Source organism: Pseudozyma flocculosa, assembly GCF_000417875.1.
Source record: "Pseudozyma flocculosa PF-1 unplaced genomic scaffold scaffold00015, whole genome shotgun sequence".
Classification (NCBI taxonomy): domain Eukaryota; kingdom Fungi; phylum Basidiomycota; class Ustilaginomycetes; order Ustilaginales; family Ustilaginaceae; genus Pseudozyma; species Pseudozyma flocculosa.
Genome location: NW_006920883.1, coordinates 191,184 through 210,139, shown reverse-complemented (window position 1 = coordinate 210,139; position 18,956 = coordinate 191,184). Strand labels below are relative to the sequence as shown.

Genomic DNA, 18,956 nt, shown 5'->3' with positions numbered 1-18,956 from the left:
TGCCAGTATCACATCGCTCTTCGTCTGGACGCAGTGACGCCAGAGATGGTCGCTGCTCGGATTGCGATGATGACGTGCGGGCCCGTTTGGGCCGCGGGAGTCGGTGCTCTGCGGCTGGTGATGCGAGAACGGTTCAGAGGAAGAAGATGTCGGCCGTCTCGGGCCTGCCCTTGCCCTTGCCCTTGGTCACGGCTTTCTCCATCTCCCACTCGCTGACCTGCTCGACGAGGGCCCTGCTGGCGCTGCAGAGCATGCGGCTGAAGACGGGCTCCTGACCCTTGACCATGCCCATGGCCCTGCCCGCCTGGCCGCTCTTGCACGCAAACTGCAGCACCCATCCCACGATCCAGGGCAGCTGTCCCTCGTCGTCGAGAAAGTTCGGGCCCACCTTCTTCGTCAGCTGCTCCTCGACCGCCTTGACGACGCGCCTCAGCACCATGATGCAGCGGACGTGCATCTCGACGTAGTCGAAGCACAGCGATCGTCCCTCGACCTCGAGACCCGCGCGGAGGACGTCGAGGAGCTGCAGCAGCGAGTACTTGGTGCGCACGCGGTGGCGTCGGCGCTTCTGGATCGCCGAGAGCGCCTCTCCCGTGGCGTCCTTTTCCTTGATCGCCGAGAGGAGCTCCTGTATGGTCTCGACGTCGATCGCGAGGCCGCTCGCTCTGCTCGCTCCGGTGGCTGCCGCCATCTCGCCGAGATTCTTGACGTCGGTGCGAACGAAGGGAGAGTAGCGGTCGCGGAACATGCGCACCACCACCGAGGGATCGGCCAGCCCCTTGGGTCCACGCTTCGCGTCGAGCAAAGGCCTGCGTCGCAGGTCGCGGGTGCGGCGGAGCAGCTCGGACTGGGTGACGTCGGCCGTCAGCCGGCTGACGGCCTCGCCCGAATAGCCCACCATGAGCGAAAAGCTCTTGAACGATTCGTCCGGGTTGGTCGGCACCTTGCCCGCGAACATGGCCTCGGGACCGTGCATCGCCATGACCGTCTCGATGTCCGGCCACCTGAGGCCGGGCAGGTCCTCGAAGAGTCCCTGGATCGGGCAGTTTGGGCTGCCGGGTAGACCGCCAGAGTGGCGGTGGGCGACGTAGAGATGGGCCGTGTACAGGACGGTGCCCCAGCAGTCGACCAGGGCGAGGCCCATCTCCTGGTAGACGAGCAGAGAGCGGAAGAGCATCATGCCGCAGAAGAGAGGGTTGCGCTTGAAGAAGACGTGGTCCTCCGGCATCTCGCTGCGGCGGAGCCCAAGCTCGAAGAGCTGCCTGACCCTGTACTGGTGGAAGTGCTCGTGCGGTCGGGCTTCCTTGGTCGTCATCTCGGCCACCGTGGCCAGGGCGCGCTCGTTCTGAGGGGGCCAGTTGACAGGCGGCGTCGTGGGTTCGACCTTTTTGCGTCGCTGCAGACTGAGGCTCATGCGGTCCAGAGTGCGATCGTACTCGGCCAGGCCTCGCTCGACGTCGCCCTGCAGGACGTGGTTGATGTCGAGGAAGACTTGCACGCAGAGCAAGGTCATGATGGTGAGCTTGCGAGAGTCGCGCAGTTCGCTCAGCTCCTTGGCCATCTCGTCGAACGACGCCATGGTCTGCCGATCCTTTGCACCACGAGCCTGGCCGTGCGCAGCGGCTCCAGGGCTGCAGCTCTGCGACTCGAGGCTTCGGAGACCCTCCGTCTCGATATAGCCCAGCAAGGTGAACTCGCCGAGAGCTTCGGCCATCAGCACCTTGTCCGCATCGTAGCGCTCGCGGTAGGTCATGGTGCTTCGGTCGGCGTCGGCGCGGTAAACGCCAAAGTAGCCCTTCTTGCAGACGGGCGCCTTGCCGTCGACCAGGACCCTCTGGAAGCCTTCGACAAACTGGAGGACGGGCAGGAAGAAGAAGTCGTACATGGCGACGGTGGCGTCGTCCTCGTCATCGATCAGGTCGGGGTTGAGGAGCGGGCCGCTGTGGGGGATGCCCAGGTGCGCCTTGACGAGCTCGATGCACACGCCAGTCAGCGCCTCGACCGAGCCGAAGCGCGGCACGTAGCGCGCCGAGAACTCGTCGTGCGTCTTGCGGATGGCCTCGAGGGCGGTGTTGGTGACGATGCTCGCCGTGACGAGGCTGATCTTGCCGCGGCGGTAGTCGGCCCAAGTCTGCATGAGATACTCGCGGAGGTTGTGGAGATCTCGGTAGAAGGCGATGACGTAGAAGAGCACCTCGTCCTCGTCCTCCTCGAGTGAATACACCGCAGACGGCTGTGTTGCTCGGCCGGCAGCAGCCGGGCGAGGCGGCGGAGGAAGGTCGATGTCGGGCAGGTCCTCGACCTCCTCGATGTCGAGCAGGCCGAAGCGGTTCTTGTCCGCCGAGAAGGAGCTGTCGCGGCCGTCCGTGGCGGCATCGGCCGTAGCTGTGGCGGCAGCACCCGAGTCTTTGTGCTTCGGCACGAGGTCCTCGAGGAGCGCGAGAGCCTCCTCAATGACCGAGATGAAGTGCAGGTGACTCCTGCGGTTGAAAGTGGGGAGCCACTTGAACATCATGAATGCGCTCTTGCGCGAGTCGATGCAGCGGCGCATCAGCTGGATCACCTCGACGGGGACACACGCCTGGCGATCATGCAGGTGCTTGGCTGCCTCGACAAACTGCGCGGCGCTCAGCATGTAGCTGCCGCTGCGATGCTGGGCGGTAGAGGTAGGCGGTGGCGGCGGCGCCGAGACCTTGGCAGGCTCGCAGGCTGCCTCGCCCTGCTGGAGGTCTGCGGCAGCGGACGAGGCTTTCGCGGCGGCGGCCTTTGCCTTTTTGCGCTGGTTCTTTTTGGCGTTTTTCTTCTGCTGGCGGGTCTTTTCGGGAGGTTGCTCGGGGTTCGAGCTGGCGTCGGCGGGACGAAGATGGGCAAAGGCGAGGCCGTAGTTTTGAGCGGCGCAGGCGAGCCAGCGGGCGACGGTGTCGGTCTCGCGCTTGGCCTGGGCGTACTTGGACGTGACAAAGGCGAACATGGTGTTTGGTTGCGGCGAGGGTTGTTCGGAGCTAGGGCTACGGGAAGCGACGAGGAGGTGATGCGGTGGAGCCAGAGCCGGGGGAAGGTGGGAGTGCAGACGGAAGAATAGACGGCACCGGCGCAGCGATGGAAGAGGCAGCGCCGTCCCGCCACCCAGCTGCAGCGTGTATGCTCTTGCCGTCCGGCCAGCTGGGAAGGCAATGAGGTGGGTCAGCCAGGCCAGCCAGGCCAGGCCAGACCTACGCGTGGCGTACCCACCTGTCCAATATAGCCTGGCCCTCAAAGTGCGGCTCCGAGCTGGTCCGGCTAGCCCTTGGATTTTTCATCGACTCGGCCGGTAGGATCGGGCGACCGTGCCATGGCCTGCCATCGGGCGAGGCGGCCAGCGAGCCGAAACGCCGCCTGCCTCTGTGTCATGCGCCAAGCCAACAGGCGGCGTATGTGCAGGCAGGCCTGGCCTGGCATGCAGAGAAGCAAGCAAGCGCGCCGGAGCGCTGAGCAACAGGCGGGGCAGCCAGCCAGGCAGGCATGCTGGCATTTTTGGTCGGGCTGGGTACGGTACGGTACATACGGTACGGTGTTGAGGTCGTAGTCGTCGGGTGTGGTTGCTGTCGTTGTTGTTGTTGCGGTGGTGGGGTCGCGATCGCGGCATGTGAGGTTTGCCCTCGTCCTCTGCTGGGCGCACAGGAAACCGCCCCTCTCTCGCTCCGGGGCCACATCATGCCCTCGCCGCTGGCCGCTTTCGAGGGATGCACCTCGCAACGCAAGAGGGCGATCCGGTTAGAGGCGGTGGCAGTCAGGCTAGGGCGCTGTCGGCGTACGGGCCCCGCCTTCTGGGCTGTGGGCGAGGATCTTGGCGTGCTCAGCCTCCTGCTCGCCAACGGCAGGAGCCGAGCAAGGGGCCGTGAGAGAGCGGGAGGCTAGGGAGCGAGAGCGAGAGAGCGAGGACGACGGGCCGTCGCTGTTGGATGGTCGTTTTTGCGCCGCGACTGTCGAAACAAAAGAAGGCGGAGGCCACCGGCAGGTGGCTCAAGGCAAGGTCCTCTCCCTTGCCCGGCCCCAGCTGGCCTCTAGCCTCTTGCCTTGGTCCCCCTTTGCCCTTCACCGCTTCCCCTGGCCACTCGAGCCGCCTCCTCGCCTGATCCTGCCGGCCTCCCTTTGACGATCCCCTCTGTTTCTCGCCTAGGAGCGTGCTTTGCCTGCCTGCCTGCCGGTCTTGCCTTTGTTTTCCTCTCGCCCGCCCGCCCGCCCGCTCGCACTCCGCCAGCGGCCGCCCGCGCAATCAGATCTCGCCCGCTCGTCCTTGCTTCTTCTTTTCGTTCCCGTCTCGAGCCTTGTCATCTCTGCCGGCGACTCGTTTTCGTCGTCGTTCCGCATCGCATCGCAGCGCATCGCAGTGCAGCGCAGCGCATCGCAGGGCTGCACAGCATAAACGTCCATCGGCTGCGCCATGCCAGCTCGAGCGCGCGTACAATCGTCACAGGACAAGGATCACGATCAATGGAGAGGCACCAGCCCAGCGGTCCGTCCGACGAGCGGCAATTCCATAGCTTAAAAACTTCCATGCGTCGCGCCCCAGCCCCGGTTCATGAGGTCAGAGACCAGAGCCGCCCCCCAGTGTAGTGCTCTGGCGCACACTGTAGCGCGTGGGTTCGGCCCGAAGCAGGGGTCCCAGCGTGACCTCGAGGCCCGTACGGCGTGTTGGTGCTGTGCTCGGGAGCCGACGCTGCATGAGGACGATCATCGGGGGCCGTCGTCGTCGTCGTCGTTGTTGTCCTTGTCGTCGTCTTGGTCTTTGTCGACGCCGCTGGTCGGGCCGCCTCGCCCGCCGCTGGGCGTTTGACACGATCGTACACCGTACCGCCAGACGTCCTGCCCGTCGCTCGCGCTGGACCCCGGCGTCTGCCCTCTCGCTTCGTGGTAGGCGAGCCCTGCGGCGGCGGGTTTGAGCTCGCCATATGTCCCGCTACCGCACCGACTCGCCGTCGGGCTGAGCCTGTCCGGCCTGTCCTGCCCTGCCCTGTCCTCCCTGTCCTGCCCTGTCCTGCCCTGTCCCGCCCTGCCCTGCCTGGCCAATCAAGGCGCCTCGCAAGGCAGACGGACGGGCAGCCAGCCAGCCAAGCACCGTGACGCCCTGCTCCCCTGTGTTGGGCGCTGCCAGAGCACCGCCTCTGCGTCTATAGCAACATGATGGTCCTCCCTTGGCGTTGGCCTCCCATCTCTACGCCCTCTCTCTCTCTCCACCATCTGCTCGCCACTCCTCGCCCCTTGTCCCCTCCTTTTCGGCTCGACATCGACGGACCTTCATACACTCTCTTGAGGCCGTCTTTCTTGGCCGTCTCTCTTGGCCGTCTCTCTTGGCCGTCTCTTGGCCGTCTCTCTTAACCGTATCCGCTCATTGATCCACGCTCCCTCTCCGCCCGTCGAAGCGACCCGAAACACCCTCGCTCCCTACCCGCTCGCTCCGCTCGCTCCGCCACCCGCGATGAAGCTCAGCACCGCCCTGGGCGCGCTCGCCGCCGCGCTCGCGCTCGCGCTGCCCCCGACCGCCGAGGCCCGCCAACGCATCCTGCTCTACACCAAGACGGCCACGTTCCGGCACGACTCGATCCCCACGGCCATCGCGCAGATTACCGAGTGGTCCAACACGACCTGGCCCGGCTTTGACGTCGTCGCCACCGAGAACCAGTCCCTCTTTGACCGCGCCGGCTGGCTCGACCAGTTTGACGCCCTCGTCTTTGTCTCGACCTCGGGCCGCATCCTCTCGCGCCAGGGGCAGCGCAACATGATCACCTACCTCCAAAAGGGCGGCGGCTTCATGGGCGTCCACGAGGCGTCCGACTCGGTCTACCAGCCCTGGTACGGCCGCCTGGTCGGCGCCTTTTTCGACTACCACCCGGAAGAGTGCCGCGCAGAGATGCTCGTCCAGCCCGAAGTCTCGTCCCACCCGTCCGTGTCGTGGATCAAGAACGGATCCTGGATCGTCCGCGACGAGATGTACAACTACCTCAGCGACCCGCGCATCTATGGCCGCCGCGTCACGCTCGCCGCCAACGAGTCGAGCTACCACGACCCCGTCACGTCCAAGGCCGACCGCGCCGCCGCACAGGGCTCCCCGCACCCCATCTCGTGGTTCACCGACAACGGCAACAACCTCCTCAACCCCGCCTCCTACCACGTCGGCGGAAACACCGACGACACCGCCACCTCGCTCGACGCAGGCGGCGGCGACGGACGCATGTTCTACACCGCACTCGGCCACTCGAACGAGACCTGGACATCCAGCCCGGGATTCAAGCGGCATTTCCTCGGCGGCCTCGTCTGGATCCTCAACTCGACCACCATCCGGTCATACTCTAGCGAAACCGACGCCTGGCGCGTCGGACAGCAGTGGGAAGAACGCCCGCCTTACGTCGCAGAACCCGACATCGACGAGAAGCAGCAGGCAGACACGCAGAGCGCTGCCAACGCCACCACCAACTCCAAACAGCGCCACAGCGCCAACGCCGCCGTCGCCCTCGCCCCGCACGCGCCCCTTGCCTTTGTCGCCGGCGCAGCATCCCTCGTCTCGGCCATTGCCATGTGGACCGCCGTATAGCCACCGAGCCGGTCCCAGCCCGCCTTTCCCCCCCTTGTCCCGCCAGCCACGGTCCCGTCGAACATTCCATCTACCGCTACCACTGTACTCTATCCGTATCTATCCCCGCACCGTCGCCGCAGCAATGGACTCGACGTCGCGCCAAGGCGGTCGTCCGATGATGTCTTCCCACACGCACGCGTCGATTTGGGGTCTATGTCGCCCCGGGCTTGAGCCACCGTGATCAATTTGCGCCGCCCCTCGAACGTCGATTTCGCGTACCGGGATCTCCGCAGGCCGCCCAGCTTGTCCACTGACAAAATGGTGGAAACGGGCTCGGCATCTGCACCAATCAAGTCTCTCCCCTAGAGCCCTACCGAACATGCATACCTTCAAACACAGAGACGAAGACAACAAGAAGACAAAAAGTTGCGCGCCTGCAGATACTTGCTCGCCGTGGTTGCCCTCGACAACTGAACATCATCAATCTGACCAAAAAGTTCATCTGAGCCTGTCCAACCTGCAATGCTTGCACAGCTGCTGAGCACATCTTCAATAGTCCATGAGACATGCAGCGCGGCACATGCGTAGCGATTTTTTCGCCTGCCAACGCCGCCATCGTGAGGTTGGGAGCGACTGTAACACCATCTGTCTATGCTTGCGGCAAAGGCTGTAGTGTCAAGGTGGATGTGAGAGGGATTCTCGCGTGCCACAGACTCGTCGGTCCCGTTCGCCATCATCGAGTCGGCGGACGGGTTGGCGGCACGCGACGGCCCTGCCACACAGTCCTGGTCTTTCCGCTCGCCGATACTCGTCCAAGTGCGGGCAGGAAGAACGACGATCAGTCTCGTGTCTAGTTCAACGACGGTCTAGCTCGGGTGCAGCTTCATTGCGCCGTCCTGTCCGCTCGGCGACAACGCGCGGCGGTCGGTATCCTGCTTGACCGCATCGCCGCCGGCCTCTTTCCACGTCCCTTCATGGTCAGCGCCGCCCGTGTGTCCCTCGCACTGGCTCGACGCCAGCGTCGCACCTCAGGCCAGGCAGATTCGCCCGGGCGGCACCCGACGGCGTCTCCGGACCTGCAGGCCGTGCAGGTGGGGGGCCGAAGCCGTCGCAGACGCGCGCCTCGAAAATTTGACAGCCGCCTGCCGCCTGCACCCACCTCCGACCGCCGCCACCCGCCACCCGTACCACCGCCTCGTTGCGATATTTGTCGATATTTTTTGCTCGCCATTGATCCGTTTGCTCTCCCATGTTCAAAAGACGACTCCTGGAGCAGCTTTGAGTCGACTGGGCGCAAAAAGGGCTCGTTTCGACGTTGTTTCGTAGGAAACTGTCACGTCGACGGTCCTCGATTCGCTCAATCCCCGTGCCTCGCTGCGCGAACAATCCCGTTTCCGGCTGACCGCAATTTCGCTCGCTGACGGCAAGACTGTGGCTCATAGGTAGCAAGGCACCATCACTTCAAGGATCTGCTTGCGCAGCCTCGTCTAGCTTCGGTGCCTGCTTCTTCGCCCACTTTTCATCTCTCTTCCGCTTCTTGCGAGAGAGCTGCCGCTCCGCCTTCTTGCTCAGGGATACCGAGGTCGAGCTACCCTTGGCGGGCTGCCCGTGCTTGGTGCGCGACGGGCCCTGCCTAGACGAGCTGGGCCCGGTACAAGGTCCGACTTCGTCAGACTGTGTGATGGCAGTCCGCAGAGCCTCTTCGAGGTATGGGAAAACGGCATCTCGATCGTCGTCGACCGGCGCCTTGCTGTGCCTGGCGACAGAGTGGTGCGAGTGGAAGACCAACGAGCCGCGCTCTTCAGTGAGCTCGCCCGTGTTGCCGTGGACGAGGTGCCTCGCTGCAAAGAGGATCAGATCGCCTTGCCTTGCCTTGATCCGCACGTTGGGTCCCACAACGAGATCTAGGTCAGCTCCAAACGGCGCGACACATGAGACGCCATTCTTGTAGTCGCGGGAGTCCTTGTGGCGCGCCAGATTGGTGTGCCTCGACGGTAGGTTGATCGTCAGCCTTGTATACGGATAGCCAAAGAAGGGCCCACGATCTTTGCAGCGAGCGAAAGGGTCAAAGGTCGATAGAGGCTTGGCAGAGTCAGCCTGAGCGACGCCAGGTCGAATCGGCTCGCTCGAATCGCCAACGTCGCTCAGGTCGCTCAGCTCAGTCAGGTCGCTCGAGTCGCTGCCAGCATCGCTGCGGTCGTCGCTGGCAGTCAGAGCCGACTGGTCTCGCGCGACGACGTGCTTGCCCAGTCCGATCAATGCCAGCGCTTCGGCGGCCTTTGGAAAGCAGGCAAAGGTCCAGCGGCACACCTGCCGCCTCAGCTGCTCAAACGCTGGCGAGGCGAGGAAGCGGTCGCTGGCCGCGCGGTTGTGGTGATATCCCGCCGTGAAGTAGGGCGCCAGATCGCCAGATCGGTTGCGGATGTGGGCAGCATCGTTGGACGCCACACCCAGCGTGAGGGTGTGAAAGGCCGGACGTCCCATCTTGAGGCGCCTGGCCTCGACAGCCTTGATGTATGGCTTAGCGGCAGCCGTGAACGAGGAAATCTCCTGCTGCAGAGAAGGCCCAGCCACGGCCGCGTTGGCAGCCGCAGCTCTTGCACGCTCTTCTCTCGACGCAACAGTGTCCGCGCCGTCGGCCTCTTCGCGTGCAGCTAGCGTGAGATCGCTCAGCTCGCCACCGGCTTCCCAGACGACGCAGACGATCTGCCGCCAGTCGGCGTCCACGACGTAGACGACCTTGATCCCAGGACGAGGAGCCACGACGAGCTCCGCAACGCCGTCCAAGGTATCACCGGCTCGCCATGCAAGCTTCACCACCTCGGACGACTCTCTTGAGCGCAGCCTAAGGTTCCGTCCGTGGGCGAGCTGTCTGGTCGTCTTGGCAAAGCCGAGCGCGTCAGCGTCTTGGTGGTCGCACAGCGTGATCGGCCTCTGCGCTTCGCTGTGGACAGCGGCGGGACAACCAGGTCCACCACGTCGCATCGTTTCGCATGCCGATGGAAGTTGTAGCCCTTGCTGCTGAAGGATTTCGATTGCATCTGGTTGGCGATCGTGTCGGGACGGTAATAGGACGCGCGGTCGAGGAGAGTCAGGTGCGAGATGGCCCATGCGCAGCCCACGTTGCTTGGCCTGCCGAGAGCCCCTGTTTTCAACGCGGCTCAACGGGCCAGGAAGCCTTGACTAGCAACCACCACCTTCCGCCCACGGGCCCGCCTCGTAACCGCCCGCCGCCACCATCGCTGACGCCGCCACGGCACACTCCGCCGCTTCTTCCATCGCGACCCGGACCCCCTCGTCACCAACCCCGCTCCCTCCTGTGCTCGTCCAGGTCGAGCTCGGCGGCGACGCTACCAGAGTATCGCGGAATGCGCAGGAACCACGGCATCCAAGGTGTCGCCTGTTGCGCTGTCGGCGGATGGGTGTCCGGCTCTGGTAGCGCCATCGTATGGGCCCGCACCAAGGACTCGCTTTTCCATCATCTTGCACCTCGACCCCAAATCTCGATTCTATGCGGCACCCTGGACGGCCTATCCTCGACCACGCAATCGCCTGGCTTCCAACTGGTGCGTCTCCGCCGGCGCTGTACGACGACTGGTTCCATTGCGAGAGCGGGCCTTCCTGTGACTGCGGGCCTTGCTGCGACTGCGAACCTTGACCGATCCTTTTGTGGCCTTCCACCACGTTGACGTCGCGGAGGCTCGACATGACCCATGGCCCTTCGAGGACGACATCTCCGTCGCCGCGAGTGCCAGAGACGACGCTGCTGGACTGTACCGGAGACACCGACTGCAGCAGAATCCGATGGCGGTATAGCACCTAGCTCTCTCGCGCGCGGACAGCGGTAGGCGCTCGGATCAGGCCGACCAGCGCTCAGCCTCACGCCGCGAGGGTTTGGTGAGCCCGTCAGGGTGGGAGACGGCCGACGGTCAAGGACACTGTGTAGCCAATCGGCAGCATGCTCGTCGTTGCTCAACGGTCTTCGACGGCGGAAAGGCGTCAGACCCGCTGCGAGGTCTTGGTTTGCCGCACCCTGCAACTGCTCGGTAGCCGCCGCCGGATCTGCCGTCCTCTCTCGCACGTCCAGTGCCTCCTCTGCGCCATCGCCCGTGCACATCCAAGGCTCCTGCTCCAGCTTCGTGGCTTCAGAATCGAATCGCATCCCGACGTCTATGCTCAGCGGTTCGCGGATGGTCGATGCCGGCCACGCACCATCTCCCATCGGATGGCACCGCCCGGACGGTCTCGACTACGAATTCGTGCTCAGACGCCCAGAGACTGGCCCCTGTCCGCCTACGGAGCGACGAGCGATCTGTAAACCCGATGAGACGCCCTCGACCCTCTGCTAGGCTGTTCTTCGCCGAGCGTCACCTCCGGGCGTCGAGCGGATGGTCCACGGACACGGCTTCGAGCACTCACATCGTCCTCGATCAGAGCTCGCTCACACCACGAGCCTCGATCAGACCAAGCTGTTCGCCATCGCCATCTCCTGTCTCTTTGGCGATCGTATCGCTGGCATTTCTCGGCTCGGAAGCGAAGACATGTGGTTCGGGATCGGAAGTGCCCTTGGGGCTGCCTCTGTCGTCAGGGCCTGGATCGTCTGGAAGCTGAGACTTGTCTGGAAGCCGTATCGGCGGTTGCTGTTCTGGTTCGGAGTACTGGATCTGGATCGCGGAGCTCGTTCATCGGTCGCTATGGGGTGCATGGTAGCCATGCTTTTGGTTGGGTGCCTTGCATCGAGTGCCTGCGCATCGTCGTGGCCGACGTCGTTCTGGGCGCTGGTAGATTCTGTGGATCGGTATGCGTGCTTTTCGCCGGTCGCTAGGGCGCACTGGAGCCTGGGAGCGCCTCACTTCCTCTTGCTGCTCTCTGACGCAGCCCTGCTCGAAGCCGTCGCCGCGAGACCTTGGCCGTCGTCCTCCTGCTTGACCTTGTGCGACGACGACGACGTCGACGGCCTTGCGCCCTCGTCCTCTCGCTTCACCCTCTTCGGGGAGTCCGCCGTGGCCGACTTCTTGCTGCTGTGTCGTCGCTTGCGCTTCTTGGACGAGCGCGCCTCGCCCTCTTCGCGCTTGACCTTCTCCGACGATCCTCGCGAGCCGTGACTGCTCGTCTTGCGCTCGCTCTTGCGCTCGCTTTTGCCACTGCGCTGGCGCTTGCTCCTCGACTTTTTCCTGCTCTTGGGCTTCGTCGAGCTCGCGTCCGAGTCCGAGTCCGAGTCGTCCGAGTCCGAGGCAGAGTCGGATCTAGAGCCCGAGTCGCTCGAGCCCGAGCTGGAGTCGTCCGCACCGGAGCTGGAGGTGGAAGCTGGCTCGTCCGACTCGCTCGACTCTCCGTCGGTGCGCAGGCCGATCCGGCGTTGGTGGTGCGCGCCCTTGGCGTCGAGGACAAACGAGTGGAGGACGAACGCCTTGCCATCGGTGTCAGGGGTGGTGCCGGCACGCGCGTGGGCGTCCCTGGTGGCCTTGGCCCAGGTGAGGAAAGCCACAAGTCGACCCAAGAACGAAGGGGTGTCCACGGGCGACGGAAAGTCGCTGACCTCGAGCGAGCCCTGGTTCTGGACGTTGTCGGGGGTCCGCTTGCGGATGCCGTGGCCGATGGCCTGGATGTGGTCGATGACGTCCCAGACCGGAAGGATCTTGAGGCAGCACGGGCAGACCATGCTCTCGTTTTCCTCGCCGTAAGCCTCGTCGCCCTTGGGGCGGAGGAGGTGGAGCTTGAACACGTGCTGGACGTAGCCACCACCGTGGTCTCGCAAGCGCTCGCTCGGTGCCAGGTACTTGTCGAGGAGGCACCACAGGCAGACGCGGGTGTCCCAGCCGCCGTCCTGGACCTGGTCCTTGAGCGGGATGCCCTCGGTCGGGAGCTTGGCGGCGAAGTACTGCTCGACGGCGACCGGACCGACGAGGTAGTTGCCCGCCGACGTGAGGACGAGCGAGTTGGGCGACTTATCGATCCAGCCGTGGGAGCACTGGCGGTGGATCGTGAGCAGCACGCTGTCGAGGCTGCGGTAGTCGGTCTTGTCGCCGGCCGAGAACTTGCAGATGGTGCCGTCTTGGAGCTTGCAGCCGCAGGTGGTCAGGTCCTTGTGTCCTCGGGTGACGCCGCAGCTGTGCTTTTCGGAGTGCTCCTCGAGCTCGGCATCTGTCGCCGGGGAACAAGGATGAAGAAGCCGAAGTCAGCAGCGAGACAGCAGCGAGACAGCAGCGAGACAGCAGCGAGACAGCAGCGAGACAGCAGCGAGACAGCAGCGAGACAGCAGCGAGACAGCAGCGAGACAGCAGCAGGGCAGCCGCTCGCTCGCCACCACGGCGGACCCACCGAGGATGACCTTGAGGTTCTTGGTGCGGCACTGGTCGAGGTGGTGGACCCAGTAGGCACGGGTCCACTGCTCGTGACGATGCTCGCCGCACTCGCATTCCTGAGGCAGCGACTTTGCGGCGTTGGTCCTTGTGCTGTCGTCGTGCATAGCGAGCTCGAAGAATCCCGAAAACGTCGGCCTGCTCGCCTTGGTGGCGAAGCGTGGGGAAAAGTCGATCTCGGGCACGCCCTCTCGCGCATTGAAGCCCCTCGCTAGGCGGACGAGCACGGCGTACAGGGCTCGGACCTTGCGCGGGTGTTCCTGCGGACCGAGGCGGATCTCGAGCATGCGTTCGGTGCAGGTCTGCTTGTCGGAGACGGTGAAGACGGGCTTGACGGCGCCTTGTTTGCGAGCCTCGAGGTGCTGCTGGATGTCGTGCGTCGAGACAATCTCCCCTTCGACGTCGTCGTCGTCGTCGAGGATGTAGGCGAAGTCGCTCTGCGGTCGGACGTCGGCCTGCTCGGCGAGGGAGTCCGAGGCGGACAGGCAAGCGACGATGGTATCCTCGAAGGAGCTTTCGTTGTCGAGGCTCTCGATCGGGACGGCCGCGACGGTCCTCGATGCTGCGGCGTCGCTCGTGGGCGGTCGAACCGGGACGTCCGAGTCAAGCAGGAGGCCCGCAAGAGCCTGGTTGCGGAAGCTGGCAACCCGGTCCTGCTCGCGCTTGTTGAGGATCTCCTTTCGCACCTTGACGAGCAGTGCGCTCAGGCGGCCGTAGACTTGCTTCCTCTCCGAACGGGTCGGGCCCTGCGCCTTGAACTGTTGGGGCCGAGGGCAGGAGCACGCGGATCAGCCCACGGCCTCCGACCGAGAAGAACGGCCCCGCTGATACTCACTGCCTCGTAGTCGTTGCGCGCACGCACGACGCGAGGATCCTGCTGGATCTGCTGCAGCTCGGCTCGGGTGAGCTCGGGCGCCTTGCCGACAAAGGTGGCCCCGTAGAACGAAATGGCGTTCTTGTTCTGAGCCCCGAGGACGGCGATGCCCATGAGATCGAAGAGGGTCTCGGGGGGAAGGTAGTGGTCGTCCTGGACGCGGCTGTCGGGCCTGTGACCGGCGGCGGCACGAGCGTCTTGCGGGAGGATATCCGGGCGGTGGGCGAGGGTGATGCCCATGCGGCGGAAGGAGTAGTAGGTGACAAGGGGAAAGCTGAATCGACGGGCGCGGTCGAACACGATGGCCATGTCGCTGTAGGTGCTGCCTTCATCTGTGACGACCCACTCGCACTCGCGACTGGCGTTTGGGTTGGTCCTGAGGTCGATCAAGCCCTTCGGAGCGAACTTGCGAAAGACGGCGACGTCGGCGAGATGCTGCTTGGTCGGCAGCTCGAAGCGGCCGGTTCCCTGGTTGAGGACGTCCGGGGAGAGGCGCTCGACGTCGAGCTGGCGCGGGCTCGTGACCCCTTCGATGGCGCAGTCGTCGATCGCGAGGCAGGCGAGGAGCCACACCGGGCAGACCATGCCCGGCATCTCCGGGATGGTGCGCATGACGACGCGGCGGCTGTGAGAAAGGAGGGGATCGTCGATCAGCTCCAAGTTCCACACCCAATGCGACGCTCCTGGACCGTGGACTTACAATTTGTTCTGGTCTTCCTTCTGGCCCTTCATGGCGCGAATGGTCAGGAGCACGCAGAGGGTCATCCTGTCGTCGACGAGCTGAACGAAGAAGTGCACGTCCCGCCAGCAGAGCTGGTACATGGGCTTGTCGGCGTACGAGCCGCTCCGAACGACGTCGCCCGGGCGCGCGCCGGCGAAGAAGACCAGACTGACGAGCAGCGCGAAGCAGACGCGCTCCCGAGCGTTGCGGAAGAGGCCGGCAGCCTCGGGGCCGAGCGCCGCCTTGACGAGGACGACGAGGTTGTCATAGGTCGCCCAATCCTTTGTGTACCGCTGGGTGGCCAGGAGGCCGTACCTTTCGACCACGTGCGGCGATTTGATGGTGGCGATGCCGGCCTTCCTGAGCTCGGCGTCGACGGGGGCGACGTGCGGGCGGAGGCGGTTGTGTGCGGCCAGGGCGTTGTGGAAATCGGCCACGACGGTGACTTGGGAGCGGGTGCGAAGCTCGACCTCGTTGGACCGATCGAGAATATCGTCGGCCTTGCGGTGTGGAAAGGGCTGGCAGAGCGCGATGGCGAACATCAGCCAAAACGCGCGGTCGAGCACCACGTTCGAGGCGAGTAGCTCCTCAGCCGTCTCGAAGCCCTCGGCCTGGCCCTCGGCGAGCCATTGGTCGGCGAACCCGAGGACGAGGCCCTCGGCCCGACCCTCTCGATACGCCTGGCCAGGCGCGCCGTCTCCGACCGGCACGGGCTCGCTCGGGTTGTCGTACTCGGCGAGCAGCTCGTCCAGGCGAACGCTCGCCATGAGGCGGCGGCCCCTCTGTCGGGCTGTCGCGCGCTGCTGGTCATCCGCAGGGCGCTCGATGCCTGCGGCCGCGACCGGCTCGTGGACGGGCGGAGGTGTGGCCATGTCGAAGAAGGCTGGGTGTGCGGATACGATGAGGCGGGAGGAGACGAAGTGGTGGAGAGAAAGGACAAGCGGCGAGGAGTGAGGGGAATGTGCTGGAAACGAGGGGCGGGGAGCCAGCAATACAAGCGACAGGCAGAGGGAAAAGGTGCGTGGCCGCTGAGATGGGCAGGCTGGCAAGACTGGCCCGACCAGCCGCCACGCCGCGCTTGGCCTGTGAATTTTGGCTCCGCCGAGAGACGGAGCTATACAGCTGCTGCGGCAAGTGCCGAAGCTAGTTGTGGCCATCGAGCAGGCTCTCAGGGAGTGATTCATAAGATCGGCCCTCCTTCGGCGCCTCTGGGCAGCGCAATGCCACAGGCGGCCCAGTCCCGACACAGAGAGGGTGCGGATGCGTAGCGATTTTTCTCTACGCCCCGAACCTTGTCGACCACCAACGCGTTGCAGCAGGGCAGCAGAACAGGGCAGGCATAGGGTCAGAGCGACGCCGCTTGACCAGTCATACGAGTAGGCCGGAGTAGCAGCGCAGCGTTATGCAGACTGGCAGATGGCCGTCAAGCAGCTCGTCAGTGGGCTCACGCGAGGGAAGGAATCGACGGTCCTGCCTCGTCTGTTCGGCGGTACGCAGCGGTCCTGACACTCGGTCCCAGTCTCTCCATCTGCTCCGCGATCGTCATCGGCCATGTGCGACTGTGCGAGGAGGAGCAGAAGAGTCGAGCCTGGGCACAGCTGCGAGACGAGGTCGAGCCTCACACCCCAGCCCGGAAGGTCTGCCTCGCGGACGTGCCGCGCTGGCCAGGCTGGCCACAGTACCGCCTGCCTGCTCCCCAGCCAAGTGACCCGGCAAGGTACCGGCAGTCGGCTCGACCGTTCGCAGGCACTGCGCCCCGGATGGCACCCGGTGACGTCCCCGGACCTGCAGCCCGTGCAGGTGGGGGGCCGAAGCGACCCTCGCCGCGCTCAGGGAAAAAAACAGCGCCCGCCTCCACCCGCCGCCACCCGTGCCACCACCTCCCCGCTCGATATTTTCGCTCCCATCGATCCATTCGCCTTCCTACACCTTCAGAACTTGCAAAAGAACGCTCCCAGAGCGTCCTGAGACAACTCCGCCGCTTAAAAAAAGGCTGCCCGCAGCAGGATTTGAACCTGCGGTATCGCCACATGCGTACTTTCGGTGAGAATTGTACAAGTGTGGCGCCTTAACCACTTAGCTATACGGGCTGTTCTTGTCCGTCTCCAAAAACTGTATATATATATTTATAATGCAAATTTTGTGTGGAGAAACGCGCCCAAATGATGGTACGCAGAGCTTCCGTGCGTCTTTGCGCTCCTGACGATACATGGAGCGGAGCGTGAGAGCGGCCCATCGACTTCGATATGGTGAGATACCAATCCCATCCTTGAGGCATCCCTCTGTGCGAGTGGGCGTGGCGCGGCGCGGCACAAAGGCAGGTGTCTCGACGTCGCCCACCTCGGTGAAATGAAAGGCAGTCAAGCTCGCCGCACCGCCCAGGTCCGTTGTCTTTCTCAGCGGTGTCTCTCGGACCACGCGTCGAGCACTTGGAACTGTGCTGGCCTTGCTGTTCATCCCTCTGGCTCTGTCGGATCTCTTCGTACTTACGGAAAGGGTGCCAGAGAGTGTGGAGAGTCACGGGTAGGGAGTGCATCGCAGCCGACGTGCTTTCGTTGAGCCTCGGGTCGAGCTCATCCCGTTTGATCAGCTCGTCCCTCTTGTTCCTCCACTCGCAGCTGATGCCGCAGACCTCCGCCGATGCTCGCACATGCGCGTTGGGGCAGCCTCGCGCTGGGCTCTGGTATTTCGAGCCGCAGGTGGGGTCATTCGCAGCCGGAGGGGTACAAAGACAGGGTGCGGCAGAACGTAGGCCATTTCGCTTGGACGGATCGACGAGCCTAGGTGGCCGTGTGGTTGTGGACGAGCGTAGACCGATCAGGCGGCGGCCATGATGGCGGCGCCACTGTAGAGTGCGACCTACTACCGAGACAACGATACCGACGTGGACGAGGGGCGGCGAGCGGGAGTGCAGGATCTGCTGGCTACGAAAGAGTGGGTAGAGAGGTCGGGCCAAACACATGGGTGCCGATCGATGGGCGAGGCAGCGAGACAGGGATCTGCGCGAGAGGAAAGTGGGCTTGGCATGGATAGCGCTGACGAGGAGCGGCGTTACACCGCATCAATCGCCGGGGCCTTGCCCTGGCCTGCTTGTGATGCGCGTCGTTGGCCTTGCTTTGACGACGAGATTCGCCCGCGCTGGCGACGTGCAACGAGCGAGGCGCATCGAAGCGCCGAGAGGATCCAGCGCCTTAGACGAAGCAGGCTGCGTCGATGCCGAAGAGGGCCTTTTCGGCGCTGTCGTCGTCGTCGTCTTCCTCGTCGCCCGGCAGCACCTCGCCGCGCTGCCTGGCCTCCTCTTCCTCTTGGCGCCTGAGGAGGCGTCGGCGCTTGCGGTCCTCCGAGGCGGCCGTGCGGTGCTTCTTCTTCTTCTTGGGCGGCTTCTTGGCCAGGTCAAGCGGCTCGTGGTCAAGGCGGTGGTAGGCCATGGCCGAGGTACTGACGAACGCCTTGTCGCAGCCCAGGTAGTCGCAGGGGACCAAGGGTCGCTCCTCCTTGGCAAGGTGCGAGCGCTTGTGCTCGTTGAGGGAGGCGCTGTTAGTGCAGGCGTAAGCACAGCCCTCGTGGTCGCAGGCGTAGGGGCGTTCGCCGTTGTGGACCATCAGGTGCTCGTCGAGAGGGGCCTGACCGTTGTACTTTTTGTCGCAGCCCTCGACAGGGCACACGTAACGCTGCGTGCCGGTGTGCAGCGTGCGGTGGGCCGACAGTCTCGCCTCGGTCGTCAGGACCTTGCCGCAGTCGGGCCAGTCGCAGACGTAGCCGCGCGGCGCGGTCTCGCCGGGGGCCGGGTGCGAGAGGCTGTGGTTCTTCAGCTGCGCGGCCGTCTTGGCAGCAAAGTCGCAGCCCGCATGCTCGCACGGGTAGGGGCGGACATCGACGTGCGTGCGCAGGTGCTTGTTGAGATTCGAGGTGGTCTTCGCCTTGAAGCTACAACCCTTGTGGTGGCAAGCGTAGGTGCGGCCGGAATGGACATAGCTTCGGTGATCATAGAGCTGCTTGCGCTTGGTGAACGTCTTTCCGCAGCCCTCGACGGTGCAGGCGTGCGGGTGGGAGTCGGTGGGAGGCGAGGTCGCCGAGGTCGAGGCCGAAGCCGAGGCCGAGGGGGACGAGGATGAGCGGATGGGCGGCATTGCTGGAGGTGCTGCAATACGCTGGGGGGCGCTGCGATACTGGGGGGGGCGCTGCGGTGGAAGAGGGGGCGAGAGGGTCAGGGCGGGGTCGGCCTTATATATATGGCCTCGCTGGTGGGCCTATCGCGCGCGGAGGAGGGGGCGCCTCTGACGCGGCGAGGGCGACTCTGGCGTTATCCTGGCCGTCCAGCTCGCCCATCGCAAAGGCAGACTGGCGAGGTGCCTGGGCGCGACGCGCGAGGGGAGGCTGGGCTCGCGGTCGGACAGACCGGACGAGCCTGGACCTGGGTCCCTACCACTGAGCGGGCTGGCAAGG

General features: G+C 64.6%; 5 protein-coding genes across 5 annotated transcripts; 1 reads left to right on the top strand and 4 right to left on the bottom strand.

Moving 5' to 3' along the window:
* Window positions 1-133: 133 nt before the first annotated feature.
* On the bottom strand, window positions 134-2,971 carry PFL1_04565 (uncharacterized protein; the record flags this gene model as incomplete). The annotated part of the gene is made up of 1 exon (XM_007882091.1): window positions 134-2,971. One exon carries the CDS (start codon window positions 2,969-2,971, stop codon window positions 134-136), a length of 2,838 nt encoding a protein of 945 aa, XP_007880282.1.
* Window positions 2,972-5,458: 2,487 nt separating this feature from the next.
* PFL1_04564 (uncharacterized protein) lies at window positions 5,459-6,571 on the top strand (the record flags this gene model as incomplete). Its single annotated transcript, XM_007882090.1, has 1 exon — window positions 5,459-6,571. One exon carries the CDS (start codon window positions 5,459-5,461, stop codon window positions 6,569-6,571), a length of 1,113 nt encoding a protein of 370 aa, XP_007880281.1.
* Window positions 6,572-8,014: 1,443 nt separating this feature from the next.
* On the bottom strand, window positions 8,015-9,594 carry PFL1_04563 (uncharacterized protein; the record flags this gene model as incomplete). Its single annotated transcript, XM_007882089.1, has 2 exons — window positions 8,015-9,292; window positions 9,529-9,594. The coding sequence occupies 2 exons, from the start codon at window positions 9,592-9,594 to the stop codon at window positions 8,015-8,017; spliced, it is 1,344 nt and encodes a 447-aa protein (XP_007880280.1).
* Window positions 9,595-11,402: 1,808 nt separating this feature from the next.
* PFL1_04562 (uncharacterized protein) lies at window positions 11,403-15,382 on the bottom strand (the record flags this gene model as incomplete). The annotated part of the gene is made up of 4 exons (XM_007882088.1): window positions 11,403-12,697; window positions 12,875-13,673; window positions 13,751-14,414; window positions 14,490-15,382. The coding sequence occupies 4 exons, from the start codon at window positions 15,380-15,382 to the stop codon at window positions 11,403-11,405; spliced, it is 3,651 nt and encodes a 1,216-aa protein (XP_007880279.1).
* Window positions 15,383-17,701: 2,319 nt separating this feature from the next.
* Window positions 17,702-18,640, bottom strand: PFL1_04561 (uncharacterized protein; the record flags this gene model as incomplete). The annotated part of the gene is made up of 1 exon (XM_007882087.1): window positions 17,702-18,640. One exon carries the CDS (start codon window positions 18,638-18,640, stop codon window positions 17,702-17,704), a length of 939 nt encoding a protein of 312 aa, XP_007880278.1.
* Between the last annotated feature and the right edge of the window lie 316 nt (window positions 18,641-18,956).